The sequence below is a fragment of the Leucoraja erinacea genome, chromosome 1 (genome assembly GCF_028641065.1).
Source record: "Leucoraja erinacea ecotype New England chromosome 1, Leri_hhj_1, whole genome shotgun sequence".
Taxonomy (NCBI): domain Eukaryota; kingdom Metazoa; phylum Chordata; class Chondrichthyes; order Rajiformes; family Rajidae; genus Leucoraja; species Leucoraja erinaceus.
Genome location: NC_073377.1, coordinates 70,909,060 through 70,937,031, shown reverse-complemented (window position 1 = coordinate 70,937,031; position 27,972 = coordinate 70,909,060). Strand labels below are relative to the sequence as shown.

The window sequence follows — 27,972 nt, the reverse complement described above, 5'->3', positions numbered from 1 at the left end:
CAGCACCCCAGCGCTGATGGAAATAGCACCAGCTCCTCGTGTTGGTGCTATTTGGAGCTTGCCTGCCCCTGCTGGTGGTGCCTGCAGCTTGCTAGCGCTGGACTGCAGGTGCAGTACCCCTTCACGGCCGCGGGGGGCGATCTGACGGGCCGTCGGGCTGGAGCTGTCACTCTTTCCACAGCTCCCCCGCCCCACCGGAGGAAATCGGGAGCTGCCGGGGTGACGTCATCGGCGCGCCTGCCGACGGCCAGCGCGCTGACGTCATCAGGGCGCGCCATCCGAAGCGCGTCGGCGCGCCTCCCGAGGGCCCTGATGTCTGCAAAGAAGACGTCTGTGAGCTGCAGACGAATGTAGACCGGCAGCAGATGCAGGTAGGTGTACTCGAACAACAGGCACGGCGTGTGCCCATCCAGTAGAACCACCATCTCCTTTAGGAGGGTAGATGGCCGCCGGTCGCCCAGGCCCTCCATATGCAGGATCCTACCAGCACGCTCCATCCTGCTTAGTCCCTAAATCTGGAGCAGGAGCTCCTTAAGGCCGAGATATTTATCAGTGTCCGGGGGGGCTGCGAGGAAGTCCGTGACCTCTTCAACCGTGTCCTGGTCGAGGGCCCCCACCAGGTAATAGAAGCGGGTGGCATCGACCATGATGCCCCGCAGGTTGCACTGGCCCTCCGCCTGCTGGAACCAGATGAGCGGCCGTGTGGTCCAGAAGTTGGGCAGTTTCACGGAGACCGCGTCCAGAGACAGGGCTGGGCCGGCCTGTGAGGAGGTAGGGCTTTCTCTTCTCTCCATCATGAAGCCAATGGAGCGTCGGGGTCATCAATGTAGTGCGTGGGTCTCAAAAGGAAGCACAAAGTCCAGTGTTTTGAGAGGCACCTTTAATTATGTTCCTCCCGGTTGTAGGGAAGACCAAACAAGAGGAAGATGGCACCCAAACCCCTGCCTTTAAACCCTCTGGCTAAGGGCCGCCTCCGGACTGAACCACTCCCATGCCAAGGGGTTTGACAGGTATGATGGCACGACCCTTGGGAGCCGCCACAATATGCTACATCATTAACTACAATTAATACTGCAAGGCAGTATTTGGATGTCACACTTACGGTATGCATGTTCATAATCAATTACATTTTCAATATCTCACTTAGAATACTCTAGTAAAGTTCTTCCTTTTTAGGACTTGCTATTTGGAAATAGGAATATAAAGAAGTTGTGAAACATGCAATGAAACTACTATTTAAGAAAAAAAAAAGTTATGGATCAGCAGAATAGTCCTTTAGATTTCTAAGCAAACTGGCTTCACCAGTATCATGTATTCTGAATGGAAGGCAAACAGCCCCACTGTACAAACCTCTCTGCATGTGTGCTAACTGCTACATTCAGGATACAACAGCTGTCACTTTTGCAATTAAAACATGATACTAATAAAAGCAAGTCATTCTCTGAAAGGTAATAAAAGGCGATGCAAAGCTAAATATTTTATAGTTATCCAAAAAGCTGGTAAACTCATTTCACAACATTGTTTCACAGAACAAATGTTCCTGCTTCTCCATACCAATATTGAAAGTTTTCTATTATGAAATGGAGCTCTGTGTATTACCATACCATATGGCATTTCTGCATTTTACAGCAAGATGATAGTGCAAATGTGATGCACAGTAGATGACTACTGCCGTTACTAAGGAGTAAGCCATTTAGAATGGAGATGAGGAAACACTTTTTCTCACGGAGAGTTGTGAGTCTGTGGAATTCTCTTCCTCAGGGGGCGGTAGAGGCCGGTTCACTGGATACTTTCAAGAGAGAGCTAGATTGGGCTCTTAAAGATAATTAAGTCAGGGGATATGGGGAGAAGGCAGGAACAGGATACTGATTGGGGATGATCAGCCATGATCAGCTGGCTCGAAGGGCAGAATGGCCTACTCCCGCACCTAATGTCTATTGTCTACTCATTTAATTGAGAACAAATGAAAAGTAGGCTGTGGCCTGATCTGCAATTTATTGGGATCACGATTGATCTTTTACTTCAACGTCAAGTCTTTGCATTGACCACCTCATGATGCACTTAATACTGAGTAAATTAACCTCAGTTTTAAAGCAAATGAGGCCCCTTAGGAGTGAATTGCTACAATTCACTAGGCTTGAAGAAATTGCTTCTCTCTTTCTCCCTCTCCTAAATGGACAATCAACTAGTCAACTGCAAAGTGGACTCCTGTCTACAAGTTGCTTACCCAAATGCACATTAACTGCTGATGTCAGGCATCTAATGCAAAATGTTCAAATGTTTCCTTCACCGCTGGTGCTGAATTATTTAAAAAATAATTGCAACATATTGGTTTTTAGTGACTTGCCTTGTGGGTTTCAATCATCAGACTCAGCAGTAAAAATGCTCAACTGACCAAAACATTTCTAAAATATACTGTAATGGGGAATTTTTTTAATACATTTCTGCTCCTAAAAGTGACTAAATTAAAAACGTTTTGGATAGTATCTTCTAATCCCCCGAAAGTGAATTTTCAGATTTTATTTTTATTTCCCGATAGGAAATCAACTTTAAAAAGTCTGATATTTGGTCGCATGGTGAACCTCGAGGCAGAGTACTGAAGCCTGGGTGTTTGTACATGAAATCCATGAAAAGCACACGGCAGATGTAGGTTAATTGGCTTATTTACGGTAAATTATCCAGTGTGTGGGATAGTGCTAGTATACAGGGGTGATCGCTGGCGGGAATTGACAAATGGGACAATGGGCCTGTTTCCACGCTATTTCTCTAAAGTATAAACATTATAATATGGCAGCAGGAAGCTAATGTAATCTAGCAATGGCCAAATTAATGGTGGTTCAAAATTATTATTATGTCTGTAGGTATATTAACCCCGGTTTTCTGGTATTTCTTTGTGTGTGCTGCTGGAGTATTCAGACGTAAAACTGTTGCCTCTGGGTCTCTAGCTCCATACCCGTCAGACGTTAATGGACTTTGTATGGTCTTAAGAATTTATCCTTTGTCTATCTTTTTAAGTGAACTTTTACAGTCTTTGCAACTTCATAGTTGAGCAAATAAGGAAATGAATTCAATTATTTTCCCACCACGAACAGCAAGATGGTCATAACGAGAGGATTTGAGTATAGGAGTAAATAAGTTCTTCTGCAGTTGTACAGAGCCCTGGTGAGACCACATTTGGAGTATTCTCTGCAGTTTTGGTTTCCTAATTTGAGGAAGTACAATTTAGGTTCACAAGGTTAATCCCGGGGATGGCAGGACTATCATATGAGGAAAGATTGGAAAGAGTGGGCTTATATTCACTGGAATTTAGAAGGATGAGAGGGGATTCTTATAGAAATGTATAAAATTATAAAAGGACTGGACAAGTCGGATGCAGGAAAAATGTTCCCAATGATGGGGAGGTCCAGAACCAGGGTCCACAGTGTCTAAGAATAAAACTGAGATGAGAAAAACTTTTTCACCCAGAGAGTTGTGAATTTGTGGAATTCTCTGCCACGGAAGGCTGTAGAGACCAATTAACTGGATGAATTTAAAAGAGAGTTAGATAGTTCTAGGGGCTAGTGGAATCAAGGGATATGGGGAGAAGACAGGCACAGATAACTGATTGTGCATGATCAGCCATGATCACAATGAAAGGTGGTGCAGGTTCGAAAGGCCCAATGGCCTCCTCCTGCACCTATTTTCTATGTCTATATCTATGGTTTTGCTTTCAATTTAACAAAAGTGGTGTTTGAGAGCATATATTTTTCATATTTAAGATGTTCTGACACAAGCCAATGTGGCTCTGACTGAATATTATCTATGATATCAAAAAGCGCATTGCCAACTTGCCGTAGGTAAAGCTGACCTCCTGTTTATTTATGGATGGAGATATCAAACAAGTAAGTCCAAGATGCATGCTGTGGTGAGTAGTTTTATTTGCATGCTATAGACGACATTGTAATCATCAGGTCTATTTCCAGTAATGAGTGCTGCAGACTGTTGATGAGGTCACTGGATTTATTACAAAGGACTTTTTGTAGAAATGTAAAATAGTTTAATTTATCACCAGCCATATGCTCGAAACATTTTGCAAGTCAATAACCACACTAAGCTTGTTTTTTTTTAACATTACAAAATCCCACTGCCTTCAACTATTATCTTGCTCTTGAACATACAGTAAAACAGTTGTCTTTATAACATTGAAATGGGTGATCACTTACAATATCTTCTATTATTTCTTTGACTGCAGCCACAAGAAGGATAAACAACAATGGGACCAATGTTGTATAACGACCAGTTGGGGAAACATCAGGGATTTGCTGGATAAAAAGAAGTAGGATGTAAATATATAGATTATCTTTCTACAGAACATCCCAATTACCTTTCATACAGACACAAAATATTACAGCATCACAGCATAAAATTTAGCCTAATTTACATTCAGACCTTAACTCCAGAAAATGAACAGCAGATCCCGAGGAAAGGCTAAGAGAACAGAGATGAGGTGTTTGAAATTTTAAAAAGGCACACATTTCTGGGTAGATCAGACCGCATCTCTGGAGACACTTCGGGTCAGGTACATTCTTCACGTGTTATGTCAGATGCCGTGATTGTAGAAGTAAAATTTGAGTTTACATTTTCAAATGGTATTATTGTATCTACATATGGTATTTAGATGAGAACATTGATTTTTGAAGGTTCTTGTAGGAAATGTGAGGACAACCAAAAGAGGCTGTTAGAAACAATATTTTTCCCCCACCAACTCTACTGGCTAGGGATAGCGAAAGAGGATGGCGTAGCAAGCTATGAGGAAAATCTCCAAACAGATCACCAAGGATGTGGGATATTAGACCACTGTGATGCTCATGTGGGTATTATCAATTACCATGATTGATGCTAATGGACCGGTGGATCTCAGCATATTTGAGGTCGAGATTAGACAGAAACTTTCAAAGACAAAGTTCAAAGATGCGCTTTCCGCGATAATTAGGGGTGGAAAATTTAGAAGTGAAAAGGGCAGAGTAATGAAACTCTTCAACAATATTAGTTAGCAGTCCAGAAAATGAATACTATTAAAATGTACAAGATTTATAAGCACAACAATAAAATATGATCTGTGGGATAATTGATACCCAAGGCACAAGGAAATAGGGGAACTCTCCTGGCCCCTCAAACATGCTCTACCATTTACTATGAGCAAAGCTGATCTACTGTACTTCATTCCTCAATAGCTCCACTGAGCTAGTTCCACGTGGCTTTCAATTCCCCAATTTTTCCAAAATGTACCCACCTCATCCTTAAATATCTCCAGTGATCTAACTTGCACAATTCAGAGGCAGAGGATTCTACTAATTCTCTTCCTCCTGCAAGAAGAAATTCCCATGCAAGTTTGTCTGAAAAGATGGCTTATCATCGACTTGTGTCTCCTTGTATGAATCTCCCAATATTTGTTTCAATAAGGTCACCCTTATTCTTTTAAATTCCCCCCAAAAAATGATCCAACTTCTTTAGCTATTCAAGTTAAGACAATCCTGTCTTCCAGGAATTAGCTGAGTGAATCTTTTCTAGATTGCCATCAATGCCTTTTGTTAAAGAAGGAAGTCAAAATTGTACACAGTACTCCAGAGGTGTGGCCTCGCCAACAACCTGTACAGCTGTAGCAACACTGCCATTTCGAAACTCAACCTCTCTCACACAAAAGCATTTCTAAACTCCAACCCTTTTAACAATAAAGTCAGTGGGTGAAGTCCCTGGCCAGCTTTTAAATTGCCCTGTGGATCTGGGTGGCAAGGTGAAGTCATTCAAAGTCAAGTCTATTCGTCGCATACACATACTAGATGTGCAGTGAAATGAAAAGTGGCAATGCTTGCGGATTGTGCAAAAAAAACTACAAAACAGAATGGAACAGAAACACTTTTTCGCATATTGCATATCTGTGGGAGTAAAAAGAGAAAAAAACAGCAATTTAAAAAAAAAAACTATAGAATGGTACAGTAAAGTTAGTCCCTGGAGAGATAGGAGTTTACAGTCCCAATGGCCTCTGGGAAGAAACTCCTTCTCATCCTCTCCGTTTTCACAGCATGGCAACGGAGGCGTTTGCCTGACCATAGCAGTTGGAACAGTCCATTGCTGGCGTGGAAGGGGTCTCCCATGATCTTGTTGAGTCTGGAGTTGCACCTTCTGATGTATAGTTCCTGGAGGGGGACGAGTGTAGTTCCCACAGTGCGTTCGGCCGAACGCACTACTCTCAGCAGAGCCTTCTTGTCCTGGGCAGAGCAGTTCCCAAACCAAATCGTGATGTTTTCGAACAAGATGCTTTCCACAGCTGCTGAGTAGAAGCACTGGAGGATCCTCAGAGAGGCTCTGAATTTCCTCAATTGCCTGAGGTGGAAAAGGCGCTGCCTAGCCTTACTCACCAGTGGTGCAGCGTGTGATGTCCATGTCAGATCTTCTGAGATGTGGACTCCCAAATATTTAAAGCAGCTCCCCCTACCCACAGTATCCTCATTTATCTTCAATGGTGTGTACGTCCTCGGATGATGTGCCATCCTAAAGTCCACGATCAGCTCCTTGGTTTTTTTTGATATTCAAGAGTAGGCTGTTGTCCTGACACCAGAGTGCCAGATCAGCCACCTACTCCCGGTAGGCCTCATCGTTATCGGAGATCACGCCCACCGCCACAGTGTCATCAGCAAACTTGATTACAGAGTTGGAGCCAAACCTAGCCACAACGTCATGTGTGTACAGGGAGTACAGTAGGGGGCTGAAGACGCAACCCTGGGGGGATCCTGTGATCAGGGTGAGGGACTTCGATGTATTTCCTCCCATCAGTCATTGATTGACATTCAGTCCAATAAACTGTTACTTAGAAATTACTTTTTCCAAAATCTGGTGAGCTGTCATGGTGCCACATTTGCTGCTGTTGCAAAATTAAGTGGGTCACCAAATAAAATCTAAAGTTGCTATAGTGGTTTTACTCCTTTCAAGCAGCATTACAACTCTATCTGCACATTTCGTCAATCATTACTGCATAATAATAATAATAATAATAATAATAATAATAATAATAATATTTTATTGTCATTGCACATTAGTGCAACGAGATTTAGTATGCAGCTTCCAACCGATGTCAAAAAAATAAAAAATAAATAAGCTGTGTGACGTGACCATCTGAGGGAGACAGTCCAGGGGGTGTGCCAGGGGGCACTCAGCAGGGCCGGTTCAGAGCCGCTATGGGAATCAAGCTGTTTCTGAGTCTGGCGGTTCGGGCGTAGAAGGCCTTGTAACGTCTGCCGGAGGGAAGTAGTTCGAACAGTCCATTACAAGGGTGTGAGGAGTCTTTATGGATGCTGACGGCCTTCCTGAGGCACCGTGTGTGGTAGATGCCCTCCAAGGCTGGTAGCTGTGTCCCAATAATCCTCTGCGCTCTGTGGACGACGCGCTGAAGAGCTCTCCTCTCCGCCTCCGTGCAGCTGAGATACCACACAGAGATGCCATACGTTAATATGCTCTCTGTGGTGCAGCGGTAGAAGGTTGTCAGCAGCTGTTGGGGCAGACCAGTCTTTTTTAATGTCCTCAGGAAGAACAGTCGTTGCTGTGCCTTCTTGACCAGCGCAGCGGTGTTGGTGGACCATGTGAGGTCCTCTGAAATGTGAGTGCCCAGAAACTTAAAGCTGGACACTCTCTCCACACTTTCCCCATAGATGGAGATTGGGGCGTATTCTCCATTATGGGACCTCCTGAAGTCAATAATCAGCTCCTTGGTCTTGGAGGTGTTTAGTGACAAGTTGTTACGTGCGCACCAGTCCGCCAGGTTCTGCACCTCCACTCTGTATTTTGTTTCATCACCGTTGGTGATCAGCCCAATCACTGTTGTGTCGTCTGCAAACTTCACGATGGTGTTGGTGTCGAATGCAGGAACACAGTCGTGAGTGAAGAGGGAGTAGAGCATGGGGCTTAGTACACAGCCCTGTGGTGTGCCGGTGCTCAGGGTGATAGTGGAGGACGGGTGCGGGCCCAGTCTCACTGCCTGCGGTCGCTCCGTCAGAAAGTTCAGGATCCAATCGCATATCGGCGAGCTGAGGCCTAGCTGGTGGAGTTTGGTGTTGAGCTTGGTGGGGATGACCGTATTGAATGCAGAGCTATAGTCAATGAAGAGCATCCTCACGTACGTGCCCTGTCTATCCAGGTGAGTCAGGACTGTGTGAAGAGCCAGAGAGATGACATCCTCTGTGGATCTATTTGCCCTGTATGCAAATTAATGAGAGTCCAGTGAGGCAGGGATGCTGGATTTGATGTGGGAGAGGACCAGCCTTTCGAAGCACTTCATTAGCATTGGAGTTAAGGCAACCGGGCGGTAGTCATTCAGGTTGGTGACTTTAGACATTTTCGGCACCGGCACTATGGTGGCTGTTTTCAGGCACTTGGGGGCCGTTGCCAGAGATAGAGACAGGTTGAAGATTCTCGTGAATACCTCCGCCAGCTGTACAGCACAGTCCTTTAGTACCCTTCCCTGGACTCCATCCGGGCCTGCAGCCTTGCGTGGATTGATCCTACACAGGGCGCACTGTACCTCCTGAGTGCTCAGTGTTAAGGCCTGTCCCTCTGCCATGGCCGGGGTTATTCCACTCCTGGTGGTGTTGCCAGTTTCAAAGCGGGCAAAGGTGTGTTTAGTTCGTTGGCCAGTGTGATATCACCGTGGGGGCAGGTGGGGCTGCTCTTGTAGTCAGTGATGTCCCTGACACCCTGCCACATGCTTCTGGTGTCCGCGGTATTGAAGTGGTCTTCACCCTTTGCCTGTGGATGTCTTTGGCCTTTTTTATACCTTGCGAGGCAGGCGGGTGAACTCTATGGCCAGCCTTTAAATTGCACTGTGGATCTGGGTGGTAATTCTGTGCAGACTCATAGGAAATGAGTTAACACCATTAAAGTTGGCAGCTGGAAAGATTTTTGGTGGGGGAGCAGGGGAGAGAGTTCAATGATGCATGGGTCTTCTGGGAAAGAGCAAGAGGATGGAATGCAGTGATAGCACCCCTTGGGCTCTCCATTCACAGGAGCCACAATCTTTCCCTGCAGGCTTCAGGCAACAATCTTTTAGAACAAAAAAACTACAGCAAAGTATTGTTGTGTACAAAAACCGCATCTGTGGGGCATCACAAGTCATGAACAAATCTCGACCATGAGTGTCAAGTACCTCCCATTGAAGATGCAAGTTAAGACATTGTTTCAAGTTCAATTAAGAGGGAATGGCCAGATATGAATTACGTGCAGGAAGATAAGAGTTGGTCTTGACCTTATGTTCCTGGACTGTACTGTTCCATGTTCTGAGAGACTACTTATCCATCGTGTATATTGATGGGATCATCACATGCCAATACAAAATGGGGCAATGGCAGCTGCACTAGGACGAATTATGATACGAATGCTCAGAATAATTTTCAAGCGGGAAGGACCTCAACAGGAAATGGGCTTAAAAACACTCAAGATCAATTAATATTTAAGAAGGAACTGCAGATGCAGTCTGAAGAAGGGTTTTGGCCCGAAACATTGCCTATTTCCTTCGCTCCATAGATGCTGCCTCACCCGCTGAGTTTCTCCAGCATTTTTGTCTACTTGATCAATTAAACTGCTTTTGTGCGACATTCATGCAAAAAAACACAAAACAGGCACCTTCAGGCATACTTCCACCACGGAGCAGCATCAGGGATTACCTTTACATAATACTGATACCACAGAGTCATGGAGCCAACAAGGGGATTCTAAGAATTTATTTTGTAGGAAAAAAATTACATTCTGGAATCATAGAGGTAACAACAGATAAAGTGGTCATGTCACACTGAGTCCATACAATAATAATCCAGCAAGAACCCTATAGACTGAACAGACACCTGCAATTTTTACCTTTATTGATCAATCCCCGTTCAAAAAATAATTGAATTCATCTGCACCATTTCTTGTAGCAGTACCCTTTCAATTTCTAACCCCTCTCTGCATAAATCTTTGTGTTATAGTCTGTTTCATTTCTTTCTCAGTTACGAAACTGGTTTGGATATTTAGTGTCTCAAGAGAGTGTTCCTGTTGTTGTTTTTTTTTTTAATTCAAAATTCAGAACCAAGTTTGAAAAAAAGAGGAAAACCCATTGTTTTTACATTTCCGCATTTGACGATTCACAGTTCCTGTGCAAGATTGTTTTGTTTTTAAAATGAGTTTGTCAAACTTGCCTTTCTCAGTTTGGAAGCCAGGTCCATTGGTATAGCAACCTAACACATTCTACCAGGTCCAATGACATAGCACCCTAACACATTATCAAGGTGGCCATGTGCACTTCAATCTACTGAATTACTTTTAACAAATTGGTTGTTAATCTGTTTACAAACTGAACAGTAATTTTATGTGCAGCACTGTACCAATAGTTTATTTTTGAGATACAGCATGGAAACATGCCCTTCGGCTAACGAGCCTGCTTCAACCAGTGATCACCCATACACCAGTTCTAGCCTCCACACTAGAGTCACTTTAGAACAGCCAATTGACCTACGCCTTTAGAGTGTGGGAGGTAAAACGGAGCACCCAGAGAAAACCCATGCAGTCACAGGGAGAACGTTCAAATTCCACATAGACAGCACCCGTAGTCATGATCAAACCTGGGTCTCTGGCGCTGTAAGGCACCAACACTACAGCTGTGCCACTGTGCTGCCCACAGCAGCAAATAGATTCAGAGTTTTACAGTAGAGCCCTTTGGCCTGAGTGCACACCAATCTCAAGCACTACACTTTACATCAATCCTCACATTTTATCAATTCCCTCAAAATGTTATCTTTCACTTGCATACTATGGTCAATTTACAGCGTCCAAATAACTCATCAAACCACAAGTCATAGGATGTGGGAAGAAACGAGAGCACTCGGAGAAAACTCAAAGTCATAGGGCAACCGCCACACTGACAGCACAAATGTGATGATCAGTTGATGTGGTTTGTTTTAGTGCTTTGGAAAAATAAATGTGGCCAATTTCCCCATATGGCAAAAATGAAACATTGTATTCCTCCAGGATCATTCCAGTAGCATTTACCCTTTTGGCTTTAACAGGGACGACCACAGGGTGAAAATGCATCCCGTATTAAAGGGACATAAAATCAGATTAGTTTATAGATTAAATGTAGGGACGTAGTGTCATGTATATCTGACTTTGACGCACAATCTAAAATAGATCACCATTATTCCTGTTAATTTCTGGTCAGGGTGGTAAAAAAATTAATTGTTAGCGTTGTTTAGTTGTGTAAACATTTCCTCATCCAATTCACATTTCCTTAAATACATGTTCATTGAAATCCTTTTGCCTGTCACTTGTTCATTTAATTTGCACATCACTTAAATGTTACATTTGCACTTTTCATAACGACTGAAATCATTCAATGTGATTTACAAACTGTGTGAAAGGCAGAAACCCAACACCAGTGACCTGAATGTACTTCATGAATTTGGTATTAACCCTTTGCTTTACTATTATAGTGGTTTTCAATACATTTAACATATTTTCCATTAATGTTGTGTTGTTTTATCACATTTTTGATCTTGATATGTACATGGATAGATCTGGAGTTTGCCTCTCACAACCTAGTAACAAACCTTTACAAGTATTTTAACAGTACAGATGTTGAAATCCAATCAGTATACAAAACAAAAATCAAAAAAATCTTAAATATATCAGTGTTCGATGGACTGGTTGATGGCAAGTCGGTAGAATGGTTCTTCATTCTGGACTAAAATTACTTTAATAAAAAACACCAAGTGCTGGAGTAACTCCGGTAGGCGGCGCGACCCTGGTCAGCAGCGGCCTCTGCAGCCTGTCCACGTTTTTATTATTTTTTGTCTGTGTTTTTATGTAGTTTTTGTTATTTTATGTTGGGGGTGTGTGTGTGTGGGGGGGTGGGGGTGGGGGGAAACTTTTGAATCTCTCCCTGCACTGGAGACCCGACCTTTTCTCGTCGGGTCTCAGCTGTCGTTGGGGCCGCAACGAGGAGCGGCCTCCAACAGGAAGAAGCCGGGGACTCAGGTGCCGACTCACCTCACCGTCGCGGAGCTGGCCGAGACCGGAGCGGGTGGAGCGGTGGAGGAGCGTTGCCGCTGCCGCTGCCGCTGCTGCTGCTGCTGAGTCGGAGGCTGCTGCTGCGGGTCTGCGGACGGCGGCACCGGGAGCCCACGGATCCCTGGAGGGAGACCGCTTTTCGGGGCTCCTGCAACGGCGACTTCTCCCGCCCGAGTTGCGGGGTCGAAGAGCTCCTGGAGCGGGGCCTTACAGCACCGCCCCGCGCGGCTTGGAATGCGGGACTTTGCGAGCGCACGCCGGGGGCTCCAACATCAAGACCCGGTGTGCGACCTCGCACCACCCGGCGTGGCTTTAATGGCCGCGGGACAATCGCCATCGCCAGCCGGGGGCTTTGACTTTGACTCTGACATCGGGGGGGAGAGAGTGCAGTGGAGAGATAAGTTTATTTGGCCTTCCATCACAGCTATGTGATGGATGTTTATGTAAAATGTAATTATGTTGTGTCTGGGGTCTATTTGTGTGTAATGTATGGCTGCAGAAACGGCATTTCATTTGGACCTCCAGGGGTCCAAATGACAATTAAATATACTCTTGACTCTTGAACTCAACTTCAGTCTGAAGCAGGGTCCCAATCTGAAACATCAATGTGTCCATGTCTTCAACAGTTGCTCCCGACACTTTCAATTACTCCAGCCATTTGTTTTTTATTTGATATCGTCTTATCTGCAGTTCCTGGTCTCAAAAATTACTTTTCATCAATTTCTAAAAGTGGAGAATATATTTATACATTTTTTAATCCAACCTTGTGCAATCAAGCAAACTTACCTGGAGAAGGGCTATAAACAGGAAAAAAGAGTTGGCTGCTCGTCTAAACTGTGAGTATAGGAACCTTGGCATGAATGTAAGCAGGTTATATTTTGCAGTGCTGTTGAGAAACAAAACAGAGTATCAGATATTAAACCAATATGCATTAATTAGAATCAACTTAAATGTAATGCGTGTCACAGAATATTTCCATCATAACAAAATTCAATAGGTATACAGACGCAAATGAGCGCACAAATGCTTCAGAATTATTTGTGAAGTTGAACAAGTATGGATATATGAGCGGTCACCAAATAGGAAGCACCAGAGGATGAGTAAATGCTAAACTGCAATGGGCAGATGCTGCAATTCTCCATTTTTAAACTGATCCACTAAGCTCTTCTCGCAATGGGCCACAGTAGTCGGCCATTGATCACATTGATAAAATCCCAAAATAGGTTCTCGGGGGAGACTTGGGTCATTTGGCCCATCAAGTCTACCCTGCCAATCAATCATGGCTGTTCTGTCTTTCCCTCTCAACCCCATTCTCCTGCCTTCTCCCCATAAACCCTGACACATTTACTAATCAAGAATCTGTCCATCTCTTCCCTAAAAATATCCATTGACTTCCACAGCCATCTCTACAGTGGTAATCCAAGGCAATATAATAATCTATTAACTACACCTGAATTCTGAAACATTGCTGCACTTTTGTCCAAAATGTACCTCAAATTCGTCATGTTGTCACCTGTGGTTCACAAAACCACACAGCCGGTAGTCTGCAGTTCTAACAGATTGATGCTGCTTTAAAGTTACAAAACGTGATTATTGTAACATAACTACAACTAATTATGTTTGCAAATCCTTCAAAAAATGAAAAATTATTTCTAATTTAGGGGGTCAGAGTGGCGATTCTGTGGACGCAGTCGGGAGACCCAGGTAGTTTGCCTCCCTGGTGCCAGGGTCTGGGATATGTCTGAACGTGTCCAAGATATACTGAAATGGGAGGGAGAGGAGCCCAAGGTCATGGTGCATTTTGGTACCAATGACATAGGTAGAAAAAGAGAAGAGGTCCTGAAAGGAAAATTTAGGGAGTTAGGAGGAGAGTTAAGGAAAAGGACCGCAAAGGTAACAATCTCAAGATTACTGCCTGTGCCACGCGACAGTGAGAGTAGGAATGGAGCGAGGTGGAGGATAAATGCGTGGCTGAAGGACTGGTGCAGAGGGCAGGGATTCAAGTTTCTGGATCATTGGGACCTCTTTTGGGGAAGGTGTGACCTGTACAAAAAGGACGGGTTGCACTTGAACCCGAGGGGGCCCAATATCCTGGCGGAGAGATTTGCAAATGCTACTGGGGAGACTTTAAACTAGAACGCTTGGGGGGAGGAACTCAAATAGAGAAAGCTAGTAGACAGTGTGTGAGGCGGGAGACAGGGACGGGAAGCACTCAGACCCAACATGTAGGGGGGAAAGAAGAAAAAGATAATAAACAGAGAATAAGAGTTGGTGGGTTTCTTAAATGTGTGAGCAGAGAGACAGAGGGGGGGGTGTAAAATGAGGGTAGAAGCAATAGGTAGCAAGGTGAAAAGTAAAAGCGGCAGGCAGACAAATCCAGGGCAAAAATGTAAAAGGGCCACTTTTCAACATAATTGTATAAGGGGTAAGAGTGTTGTAAAAACAAGCCAAAAGGCTTTGTGTCTCAATGCAAGGCCAATTTGTAATAAGGTGGATGAGTTGAATGTGCAGATGGCTATTAATGACTATGATATAGTTGGGATCACGGAGACATGGCTCCAGGGTGACCAAGGCTGGGAGCTGAACATCCAGGGATATTCAATATTCAGGAGGGATAGACAAAAAGGAAAAGGAGGTGGGGTAGCGTTGCTGGTTAGAGAGGAGATTAACGCAATAGAAAGGAAGGACATTAGCTTGGAGGATGTGTAATCGACATGGGTAGAGCTGTGAAACACCAAGGGGCAGAAAACGCTCGTGGGAGTTGTGTACAGGCCACCTAACAGTAGTAGTGGAGTTGGAGATGGCATCAAACAGGAAATTAGAAATGCGTGCAACAAAGGTAAAACAGTTATAATGGGTGACTTCAATCTACATATAGATTGGGTGAATCAAATTGGCAGGGGTGCTGTGGAAGAGGATTTCTTGGACTACATGCGGAATAGTTTTCTAAACCAACATGTAGAGGAACCAACGAGAGAGTAGGCTATTCTAGACTGGGTATTGAGTAATGACGAAGGCAGTCTTGTTGTGCGTCGCTCCTTGGGCAAGAGTGACCATTATATGGTTGAGTTCTTCATTAGGATGGAGAGTGACATAATTAATTCAGAAACAAGGGTTCTGAACTTAAAAAAAAAGTAACTTTGAGGGTATGAGACGTTAATTGGCCAAGATAGACTGGCAATTGATTCTTAAAGGGTTGACGGTGGATATGCAATGGAAGGCATTTAAAGACTACATGGATGAACTACAACAATTGTTCATCCCAGTTTGGTAAAAGAATAAATCAGGGAAGGTAGTGCATCCGTGGTTAACAAGGGAAATCAAGGGATAGTATCAAAACAAAAGATGAAGCATACAAATTAGCCAGAAAAAGCAGCCTATGAGAGGACTGGGAGAAATTCAGAGTCCAGCAGAGGAGGACAAATTAGGAAAGGGAAAAGAGATTACGAAAGAAAACTGGCATATGCAAAAGTTTTTATAGATACAGGTGCACAACCTTTTATCCGAAGATCCAAATAACGAAAACCTCCGAATAGCGGACATTTTTTCAGTCCTTGAAAAAAGGTCCTTGAAAACGTTCACCGAGGGCGGCCCGCAGAGGTGACAGCGGAACCTCCGGTCGGTCCTCGAAGAAAGGGGAACTAAATCCCCATTCATAAAAGAGAAGGTGAGGTATATTGCGCGGGAGGGTTAATAATTGACAATATGCTGCTGTCTGCCCGCTGAGTTAAAAAGTTCCCACGGTAGACACGATACACAGTGTATCGTGAGTCTTGCGTGGGAACTTTTTAACTCAGCGGGCAGGCAGCAGCAAATTGTCGCTCCCTTCAGTTTCACCCCACCTACACCCCTCTGCTTCCCGGCCATATGTGTGACCCCTTCCCTCCCCTCTCCAGCTCCCCGCCCATTGCACCGGCGCGGGGGCTTTGCACTGTCTTCACGTCGGAGCCAGTGCCAGTCACCGGAGACGTCAGGACCAACGGGACACCGGCCCCCAGGCCCACTGCAAGCACGGAGATCCCAGAGACCCACAGCCAGCAGCAGCCCAGCCACGTTCCAATTCCAGAGGAACACGCTCCCCGTAGGGACCGAAGCTGATGGTGTGCAAGGTGCGTCTTGGTCTTGAGGTTGCGGATGAGGGGGCGCAGCTCGGGCTGTGACGTCTCCGGCCACCCCCCTGTACAGGAGCTGAGACTGGGAACTGTACCGCCCTTGCAGGTGAGCAGGAGAGTGGGGTTGTTTGCAGTTGCAGAGGGAGGGGGCAAGGGCGGTACAGTTCCCAGTCTCAGCTCCATTCCAGAGGGGTGGCTGGAGACGTCAGGACCAACGGGACACCAACTGCAAGCACGGAGATCCCAGAGACTCACAGCCAGCAGCAACTCTAGCCCAGCCCCGCTCCAACTCCAGAGGAACCCGGGTTGCGGATGAGGGGCCGCAGCTCGGGCTGTGGGCGAACTGCCACTTGTCGCTGCAGCGGCGCATCGGGGAGCGGGTTCTTGTTGGTCCTGACGTCTCCGGCCATCCCCCTGGACAGGAGCTGAGAGACGTCAGGACCACCAGAAGCCGCTCCCCGATGGGCCGCTACGGCGACAAGTGGCAGTTCGCCCACAGCCCGAGCTGCGCCCCCTCATCGGGACACCGACCCCCAGGCCCACTGCAAGCACGGAGATCCCAGAGACTCACAGCCAGCAACAACTCTAGCCCAGCCCCGCTCCAACTCGGGTTGCGGATGAGGGGGCGCAGCTCGGGCTGTGGGTGAACTGCCACTTGTCGCCGTAGCGGCCCATCGGGGAGCGGGTTCCTCTGGAGTTGGAGGGACAGGGAGACACAGCGGCTTTTGAGAATGGTGGGCAATCACTTCCAAAGTTCTGCCCACACAGTCAGTACACCTCTCCTACACTTGTCTCCCGCACTAAGATCATCTCGCAGAGAATGATCCCAGCCTAACCCTCCCTATTCTCTCCTATTCTGCAAGAAAAAACTACATTGAAGACTCAAACTCGCGATCGAGTAACTGCCGGGATCGAGGTGCAAACTCGCGACCTTGCGGATATGAGCCGAGCACTCTGCCACTGCGCCAGCCGTTAAAATCTACGCTAAAAATCTTCCATTCCGAAAGCCGAAAAATTCTGAATTACGAAAAGTGTCCGGTCCCAAGGCTTTCGGATAAAAGGTTGTGCACCTGTATGTGATTTGGTTTGTGTCTGTTTTGCTGAAATCTAGTTAAGACACTTAGCTAGACTAATCAATCTTATCGAAACATATACATTTTTTACAGTATTCGACCTGCGAGATGCTGGAAATATGCCCCCCATGTTGGCGGGATCCAGAACCAGGGTTCACAGCTTAAGAATAAGGGGTAGGCCATTCAGGAATGAAATAAGGAAAAATATCTTCACCCAGAGAGTTGCGAGTCTGTGGAATTCTCTGCCACAGACGTCAGTGGAGGCCAATTCAGTGGATGTTTTCAAGAGAGAGTTAGATGTAGCTCTTCGGGCTAACGGAATCAAGGGATATGGGGAGAAAGCAGGAACTGGGTACTGATCCTGGATGATCAGCAATGTTCATATTGAATGGCAGTGCTGGCTCGAAAGGCCGAAAGGCCTATTCCTGCACCTATTTTGTAGGTTTCTAGTTTAACTCATAGTTTAACTATCCTGTAATGCTCTTATACTCTTGTACCTTTGTAACAATATATATTTTTTTATTTTGGGAAATCTGAGCTGAATGTGTAATTCTTAGGCTTGTACATAAAATTCCAAAAATAAACAATTGTATATGCTGCAAATCGGAAACATAACAGAAAATGTGCTTGAAACATTCAGCAGGTAAGCCAGTATCTGTGGAAAGAGAAAGACCCGGCACCCTTTGGGCAAAGAGAAAGTGTTTTAACTGCTTCTTTTTCCATAATTAACATTTCAAAAACAGATTTCATGTTTAAAAATTAATTTCCAATGAAGGTTGACAATTGATTTCCCATTCCTCCGCCCTCAACTTCAGGGAGATGTTAAAAATATATTCAATGTATTACTCAGATGTAAGGAGCTGATTTAAAAGCAAACTCAATGGCAATAATGAAAACACAGACCCCGGCAACAAGAACAAATTGCAACCAAAAGAGATAATAAGAATTATACCAAGGATGTGTGAGGAGAAACTTGGAAGTAATATTAAAAATCAATACTTAGATAGAGGCAAAAATCCACAACTGAAAACAAAGAAAGTCGGCAGGAGTGTTGAACATTTTGCACTTCTGATCCAGAAGTTGCTGGATAATGGCCAGATGATAGCATGCAGTACCTCACAAGAACCCAACTAATCAAACGCGGGATGACAGATGAAAGGGAAACTCGTTGCTGCCATTGAAGAGCTTGTTTCCGTGCTGCTCAAGTCAATGACTGACTCTAATAATAAAATGTTACTCAGTGGTAAATCCCCAGGGACTTGCTTTCATCCACAGATTTAAGGAAACAGCAAAAAAACATAATATCCTACAAACTCTCTTGGACTGATGCTTCATAAATGTTCTCGCGCGACATGGAAACGGAGAGAAAATAACCGTCGTCTCACATCTGTCAGCCTGACATGGTGGTCCAAAATGTATCTGTCTTTTATTAAGGAGGCCAAGATCAAACACACTGTAAATGTTCAATTCTTCTGGGAGAACCATGGCAATTTCTGTGACAATAGGACCGCTATGTCTGATAAATCAGATTGACTTTACTGTTGAAGAAATACCTAAAGGTAATGGAAAGGAGAGTAGATCTGGGTGAAATTTATTGGATTTTCCAGAAGGTAATTAGTCTTAAGAGCATGGAAACAGGCCCTTCGGCCCAACCTGCCAATGCTGACCAACATGCCACATTTACACTAATCCCACCTGCCTGCGATTGGGCCATATTATTTTAAACCGATCCTATCCATGTACCTATCCAAATGTCTTTTAAACATTGTGATAGCACTTGCCTCAACTACCTCCTCTGGCAGGTTACTCCATACCACCCATTGCATTATAAAAAGTTGCCTCTCAGGTTCCTATATCCCCCCTCACTTTAAACCTTTGTCCCCTGGTTTGTGATTCCCCTACTCTGGGTAAAAGACTGTGCATTTACCCCATCTAATCCTCTCATGATCTTATACACGTCTATAAGATCATCCCCTCATCATCCTGTGTTCCAAGGGACAAAGTCTTAGCCTGCTCAACCACTTCCTATAGTTCAGGCCCTTGAGTCCTGGCAACATCCTCACAAATAGTCTCCGCACCCTTTCTAGCTTAACAACATTTTTCCTATAACAGGATCATGAAAACTGAATGTGGCCTTACCAATATCTTGTACAACTGTAACGAGACCTCCCAATGTCTATACTCAATAAATAGACACAAAGTGCTGGAGTGACAGGCAGCATCTTTGGAGAAAATGGATAGGTGACTTTTCGGGTCGGGTCGCTTCTTCAGACTCAGAGTCTATCTTTGGTATAAACCAGTATCTGCAGTTCCTTTTAATTACATTCTATACTCAATATTCTGATTGAAGGCCAATGTGCCACAAACCTTCTCGACCACCCTATCTATCCGTGATGCCACTTTCTAGGAATTCTGTACCTGCACTGCTAGATCCCTCTGCTCTACAACACACCACAGAGCCCTACCATTCACTGTGAAGTTCCTGCCCAGGCTTGAATTCCCAAAATGCAACATCTTGCACTTATCTTTATTAAACTCCATTAACCATTCCTCAGCCCATCTGCCCAACTTGTTTTATTTATTATAATTAAATTGTTGAAAACATTAGTGACGCAGTAGTGCTGGTTTCCAACGGGCATCCCTTACAATGCTATGTGCGATAGTGATTGCAACTTCTACTGAAGGGAGGATGGCCGTTGGCTCGCTAGGAGCTCATCTGCCCTTTGACAGGTCTTGTTTTTGGTCCTACTAGGGGTCCACAGCCCCCTCCTCACCTGGCTGACTATCTGACCATGGAGCAGGTAGTACGGGATTACATGGTACCCGTGGCGGAGGGAACTCCCCCAATCTGACAGTAGATCAGCCCATCTGCCCAACTGCAATATTTAAGAATCTTCTTCACTATTTACGAAGCCACCTACTTTTGTGTCATCTCCAAACTTGCTAATCATGCCTTGAACATTCTCATCCAAATCGCTCATATAAACCACAAACAGCAAAGGACCAAGCAACTGATCCCATTGAACTTTCTGCACCAAGTCCTCAGCCATGCATTCATCTGTCCTATCTTCCTGTTCCTACCTTCACCAGCACGTGGCACAGGGAGTAATCTGGAGATCACCATACCGTGGAGGCCCCACTTCTTAACCTTTTGCCTAACTTCCTATAATCATTTTGTAGGACCATATCCTTTTCCTAGCCATGTCATTTGTGGCAAGATGCACAATGACTTCCAGCTGCTCCCCTCCCCCTTGAGAATGTCATGTAGCCACTCTGAGACATCCCTGGCACCAGGGAGGCAACACCATCACTATTGCCTCCCCAGAATCTCCTGTCTGCCCGGCCTAACTAATGGGTCACCTACCACTATGGCTCTGCCTGACATCACCCTTCCTTGCTGTGCCTCAGAGCCTGGCTCAGTGCCACTGATAATGATGTCAATCCTCAACAGCATCCAAAACTGTACACTTGTCACGAGGGTCACGGGCACTCTCTGCCTACTACTCTTCCGAGTAGTCACCCACCTTTAGCATGACCACCTTGCTGGAAGTCTTATCCAAGCAGCTCTCATTCTCTCTGATGAACCTGAGGTACTCCAGCTGCAGCTCCAGTTCCCTAACACAACCTGTTTAGGAGCTGCACCTGGACACAATTCCCACAGGCGTAGTCATCGGGGATACTAGCAGTTTCCCTGACAATCCAATTGTTGCAGGAGGAACATTGCACCATTCCACCTGCCATCTCTACTGCCCTGAAACAAGAAACAAAAAGACCAACAAGACAGACTCTACCTTTAGCTCATGTCCCCCACCCACCTGACTCCTTGCCGAAGACTGTTGAGCCATAGACTCACACTTGCCTCAACACCACCTCTTCCCCCCCAACGCAGCCACTCCCAATAGTCTGTTCCCCAACACCTTGCCTTTTTATTAGCTGCTTATTTAGCCAATTTGGATGCTCCAAACCAACCAATGGATTTGCTCTTCAAACCTCCCGCTCCTGCTTCAACCTGAAATTGACTTACCCAAATCTGTCCACGGAAATGCTTTTTAAGGCTCTCAATTGGTGAGACGCTATTAGCTTCAGTGGAGTAGAAATCATTATTAACCTGGTTAGGGAAAAGGCTGAGCAGCAAGAGGAAAAATAGAGTTACAGGAAAGATGTTGTCAAGCTGGAAAGGGTAGAGAGAAGATTTACGAGGATATTGCCAGGACTAGAGGGTCTGAGCTATAGGCAGAGGTTGGGTAGGCTGGGACTCTATTCCTTGGAGCTCAGGAGGATTAGGGGTGATTTTATATGAGTGTATAAGATCATGAGAGGAATAGATCAGGTAGGTGCACAGAGTCTCTTGTTGAACCGAGGATCAGAGGACATAGGTTTAAGCTGAAGGGGAAAACATTTAATGGGAACCTGGCAGGTAACTTTTTCACACAAAGGGTAATGATGTTTGGAACAAGCTGCAGAGGTAGTAGTTGAGGCTGGGACTATCACAACAATTAAAAGAAGCAATTAAGACAGGTACATGGATAGGATATATTTGGAGGGATATGGACCAAATGCTGGCAAATGGGACATGTTGTCAGGTGTGGGCAAGTTGGGCTTGTTTCCACACTGCATCACGCTATGACTATGACACTATGAATCTAGGGACAATGGTCAGGTGTTCAAAGCAACAGAATGATAAGCGATGCTCAAAGAGATATTTTGGAGTCTGCACTATTCCCTTGAACAGTGACTTTGACAATGACATGGAAATCACTTATCTGGCCCAAAAGCAAGAACTACAATGAATAGATTGGACCAGAGTATAAATGCCATAAAGACTAATTGAATGAGCAAATGGATTTCAATTCAAGCGTGAATCATCTATTATGAGGGATAAAGTTGCGAAAAACGTGATTAGAGTTGCATTCCAAAAGTCTTGAGTGGGGTCCCGGATCAAAGATTGAAAGAACACAATGGAAATATACTAAACTCAAGGGCTCAAGGAAAACACCTGTAAATCTAAAAGAATAATTGGCAATTTGTCATGTTGAAGTTATTTGAAGCCCCGGTGATTCAGTTTCACCCTAACTTTCCCTAGTTCTGACAAAAACATAACATTGGGCTGAAACGTACCAACAGCCAGCGGTTCTGTAGAAAACCAACCGCTTGCTGCAGTGCACCAGGTTTGTTCCAGATTTCCATGCCTATGCACAAGTGTGTAGGTCAGGAATCCATAGCAAGTCAGAAGCAAGCAGTTCGGCTCACTCCATCCCGTTAAGACCAAGATCCCTCTATAACCCAATGACCCACGGGATTGGATGCACTTCATATATGGCTGCTCGCTTCCACACTACTCAAGGCTGATGCATCTCGTGCATTCCCATTCATTTGAAAGAAGCTGCCAATTTCAATTAACAGCAAGTTCAGTTCAGTTTTTTGTTTATTTTTTCCACATCCACCAGAGATCCCTGCACATTAACACTATCCTGCACACACTAGGGACAATTTACATTTATACCAAGTGAATTAAGCTACAAACCTATGCATCTTTGGAGTGTGGGAGAAAACGCACACAGGTTACGGTTTGAACGTACAAACTCTGTACAAACAGCACCCATAGTCAGGATCGAACCCGGGCCTCTAGAGCTGGAAGGCAGCAACTGCTGGGCCAACGTGCCCCCGATGTTAATGTTGGGAATAATTATGAAGGATGGTACATGGGGGAAGGTAAATGGGTGGTTTGCATCAGAGATGGAAAATAAAACTGGAGTTGGTCTCCTTAGAGAAAGTAAAGAGATTTTGATGGAGGAGTTCACATCATTAATGGCTCTAATACAGCAATTAACTATATTAATTTCCGCAAGCAGCGACCATTGTCTCCGTCAATCCACGTCTCTACTGCGGCCGCCAACAGGCCAGGGCCGTCAACTCATCTGGATTCCAGGCCCAGTTCCAAACCGAGAATCTGAAGAAGGGTCTCGACCTGAAATGTTACCTATCCATGTTCTTCTGAGATGCTGCTGACCTGCTGAGTTATTCCAGCACTTTCTGTCCTTGTATGTATTACCAGCAACTGCAGTTGTTTGTTTCCATTATTGAGGATAAACCTTTACTCGGATATGGCAGACAAGCGGCAATTACGGACACCAGTTGTGTCCCCCACCCCATGGTCTGTTGTAACAAGGGCTTTCTGTATTTTACAATGCCAGATTCAGTGGCTTCCAAAGCACTGCATTGAAGAGTGCTCAATGCAAATTCAACTGCAAGGACTTGCAGGAGAATGAGGGGTGATCTTAAAGAGGTATATAAAATCATGAGAGGACTAAATCGGGAAGATGCAGTCTCTCGCCCAGAGTAAGGGAGATTGAGGACCAGAGGACATGGGTCTAACGGGAAGGTGAAAAGATTTAATATGAATCTGAAGGGTAACTTTTTCACACAAAGGGTGGTGGGTGTATGGAACAAGCTGCCAGAGGAGGTAGTTGAGGCAGGGTCTACCCCAACGTTTAAAAATTGTTTGACAGGTACATGGAAAGGACAGGTTTGGAGGTGTATGGGCCAAACCCCGGCAGGTGGAGGACTAGTGTAGCTGGCATATGATGGCCAGTGTGGGCAAGTTGGGCCAAAGGGCCTGTTTTCACGCTGTACCACTCTATGACATAGTGGGGAATGACCAATGTTCATTCTGTTGCAGAAGGCCAGCACATTTGGGAGTTCTATGCAATCACATGTGTAGCATTCAATGCTTGACCAACGAAGGTCCAGCAGCTGAACGATGCTGTAACAATGTGCCAGCACTCATATGCCACGATGCATCAAGGAGCACAAGGATTCACCATTTAATCCATTGGAAGACAACAGTTGTGAGTTTTTAAGCTGCAGGTTATCCGAGCGGTAATGACATTTTTCAGTATGAGAATCCATCCATAATGGGATTTGCATGTGAAAGGCACAAGGCTTTACTGCTGCATGTTCCAGAAGACAAAAGATGTGAAGGTTAAATATAACATTTCTATCGTAGATCAATGGCAAGGATATCTTCGCTGACTCTAAACTGAGTGAATGGCCATGTTTACTGGATAAACACTGGGAGGGTTGGGGGGGAGATAATGTGGGTAAAAAGGGTGTGAAACTGATTTGTTTGGCTGGACGTGCAAAGATTCCAGCATAAACAGGATGTGCTCAATAGCTGCGATGATAAATGCTCGCTCTCGCAACAAAGCTTTACCGCCACATTGTTCCCTCTTCTAGAAATGTAGGTTAAAATAGGCATAATTTACAATTCAATGCTTTGTTCGTTTACAGGTAGGATGTTCTTTCGTGCAAAATATTACAACATTGATCATAGTATTGAATGAACATTGCATAGTATTGAATGACAGTTAACAGTGGATTTTTAATGTCACATTCCAATAAGATATAAAAGCAATAGTTAAATGAACAAATATTGAAAGCAAACAAACTGAACACATTTAGATTTTTAACAAAAAAAATGGAAGCTATTCATACCTGACATGGTTACTACAAAATTTTACAAGTTGAGGCCGGTTGATAAATATTGTTCTCATATCTTCTTGATCAGCCAATGAGGTTTTCTCCGAGGTATCCTCTGCTTTCTCGTAACCTATATAAAAGGAACAAAACGAGTATGTTCTAAATTTAAAGACCTATATATTGGGTGATGCCTACATCATATTCAGCACATAATGAATTACTTCCTTCAGTGCTGCTTAGCACCAATAATGACAACTTTCCCCTGTCTGCTCCACCCAAAAACTCCATTCTTCCAGATGTTATGTGCAACTCTCTGGCATTCTGAAAAAATGTTTAATTTGAACTATGGATACAGAGATTGCAAACAACCATTACCTTTGACCACAAGCACAGGACCAGAGGATAAATATTGAATCCATAAGGAAAATATAAACAAATACAGGCAAATGGGCGTTATGTGCTTGAAAAGCAGTGTAAATGAAAATAACTCTCAAATCAAAAAGCTTGTAAATCAAACGTATGCCAGGCACCGCACGTGACTATGCTGCCATATGTTGCCAGGCATAAACTTGAGTGCATTCTTCCGAAAATAGGAGCACATAAATGAAACTTGGTAGTAATTAAGCGCGCATAAAATGCCAGGTGCCTGTACATCCATTGGGAAAACAGTGCGATACAATACACAGCCAAACAAAAAAAAACATCCAGTCCACGTGCCAATCAGCACGCTTTACAATGAGCTTGACCAAATGAAAAAAAGGGCTATGAAGGGAAGGATGTTAAAAAATGTTTGGAGTTCTCCAGATTAGCAGTCGAACCAAGAGAAAACGTCAAAGTTGACGACATGAACACTGGACGGAGTAGCCTCTGGGACTGCATGATCTTGATCCAATTTATCATTCCTAAAAATGTCAATAAATGTATTCTTTGTAAAAAAAAAAAGCCAACTTTCTGACAATATTCTGTATTGCAATCACCTGCAATAATGAATATATACGAGGACTGATACCTTCCCAGGAGAAACTAACCAATGGGGCTGAAAATCCAATCCGTGCCACTGTTTTCTATGTACCTTCCTTTTACAAAATGCAGGAGAACCACCCAGGTTCCCGAGAAATGCTGCCTGACATGCCGAGTTACTCCAGCACTCTGTCTTTAAAAAAAAATGTAAATCACCATCTGCAGTTCCTTGTGTCTACATCTTGCTTCTAGATTCATCTACCACACCAACCATACATGACAAGAGCAGAAAGATGGGCAGTATCAGATGACAGCTATTCAAGGATATTTGAAATATCTCCTAATCCCATTCTCCTGCCTTCTCCCCATAACCCCTGACACCCGTGTACAGCCAAACATTTTTTGTTGTTGTGTGCTATCCAGTCAGCAGTAAGACTATACATTATTACAATCAAGCCACAGTGTACAGATACAGGATACAGGAAATAATGTTTAGTGTAAGATTAGTCCAATTAAAGAATGAATGAATACGTTTATTGGCCAAGTATTCACATACAAGGAATTTGCCTTGGTGCTCCGTGACAGTTAGGAATGACAATAGACAATAGGTGCAGGAGTAGGCCATTTCGAGCCAGCACCGCCATTCAATGTGATCATGGCTGATCATCCCCAATCAGTACCCCGTTCCTGCCTCCTCCGCATATCCCCTGACTCCGCTATTTTTAAGAGCCCTATCTAGCTCTCTCTTGTAAACATCCAGAGAACCTGCCTCCACCACCCTCTGAGGCAGAGACACATAAAACATTATAGTCCAAGGGTCTCCAATGAGGTAGATGGTAGGTCAGGACCGCTCATTAATTGGTGATAGCATGGTTCAGTTGCCTGATAACAGCTGGAAAGAAACTGTCCCTGATTCTGGAGGTGTGCATTTTCACACTTCTGTTGCTCTTGCCTGATGGGAGAGGAGAGGAGAGGGAGTGTCCAAGGTGAGACTCGTCCTTGATTATGCTGGCAACCTTGGTTGATTTACATGATTGTCTGGGCTGCGTCCACAATTCTCTACAATTTCTTGCGGTCTTGGTTGGAGCTGTTCCCAAACCATGCTATGATACATCTGGTGAGAGTTGTTGGGGACAAGCCGAACTTCCTAAGCCTTTGAAGCGGAGACTTTAGTGTACTTTCTTGGCTATTACTTCGATATGGGTGGTCCAGGACAGGTTGCTGGTGATATTTACTGTGAGGAACTTGAAGCTTTCAAGCATCTCAACATCAGCACCATCAATGTATACTGGGGTATGTGTACTGCTTCACTTCCTGAAGTCAATCACAATCTCCTTCGTCTTGCTGACATTGAGAGAAACGTTGACAGAAAATGCTGGAGTAATTCAACAGGGCAGGCAGCATCTCAGGAGGAAAGGAATAGGTGACGTTTTGAGTCGAGACCCTTCATCAGCAACCCTTCTCCGAGGGAAAGGTTGTTGTCTTGGCACCAGGTTACGAGGTTCTCCATCTCTATCCTGCACTCCGTCTCGTCATTATTTGATGTCCAGCCCATTGCGGAGGTGTCGTCTGAGAATTTGTAAATTAAATTAGATTTGTATTTAATTGCATATGGGGTGGGTGTATAGGGAGTAAAGAAGGGGATTGAGAATGCATCAGTGTTGAGGATTATTGTAGAGGATGATTTGTCACCTATCATCACCGTTTGTGGACTGTTGGTCAGGAAGTCGAGGATCCAGTTGTAGAGATGAATGCTGACTCCAAGTTTCATGAGTTTGGAGAAGAGCTTAGATGGAATAACAACATTGAAAGCAGAGCTGTAGTCTATGAATAGAAATCTGACGTAGGTGTCTCTCTTATCCAGGTGTTCAAAATGAGGAAGAGAAAATACAGAACATCAACAGCAAAGGAAGAGCTAACCTATCTAATTTAATGATGCTCGAAATCTATAGTCAAACCTTACTCTATTCAAGATGAACCATGAAATCCAGAACCAGAATGAGAAAATTAGCTTGGGTAAATCACAGGGACAGACACCAGGTTTTCAACTTAAAGAATAGTTCTGCAACACAAATAACCATAAACACTCCATTAATTTCCTCATCAAAAGGAGAACATCTTGTCTACAAGAAAAATATCACACAACGAATGGATTATATATTCAAAAATAGATAACAACTTCATCACTGTCACCACAAGGGAAGAGAATACATGTCTATAGAATGGATAATTGCTTGTTAATATATAAAGCATTTTAATTAAAATTTATTGACTCCTCT

At 44.4% G+C, this 27,972-nt stretch overlaps 1 protein-coding gene across 4 annotated transcripts in view; it reads right to left on the bottom strand.

Annotated features, from left to right (window-relative positions):
- atp8a1 (ATPase phospholipid transporting 8A1) overlaps positions 1–27,972 on the bottom strand; it is a 301,017-nt gene that overhangs the window by 235,196 nt on the left and 37,849 nt on the right. For 3 of the 4 annotated variants that reach the window (XM_055636910.1, XM_055636888.1, XM_055636895.1), the window contains exons 2-4: positions 24,749–24,863; positions 12,856–12,955; positions 4,203–4,301 (exon numbers count right to left, since the gene is read on the bottom strand). In XM_055636910.1, coding sequence (XP_055492885.1) covers positions 4,203–4,301; positions 12,856–12,955; positions 24,749–24,863 — 314 coding nt within the window. Of the gene's footprint in view, positions 1–4,202; positions 4,302–12,855; positions 12,956–24,748; positions 24,864–27,972 lie in introns of those variants that run through there. The other variant, XM_055636903.1, reaches the window with a different exon arrangement.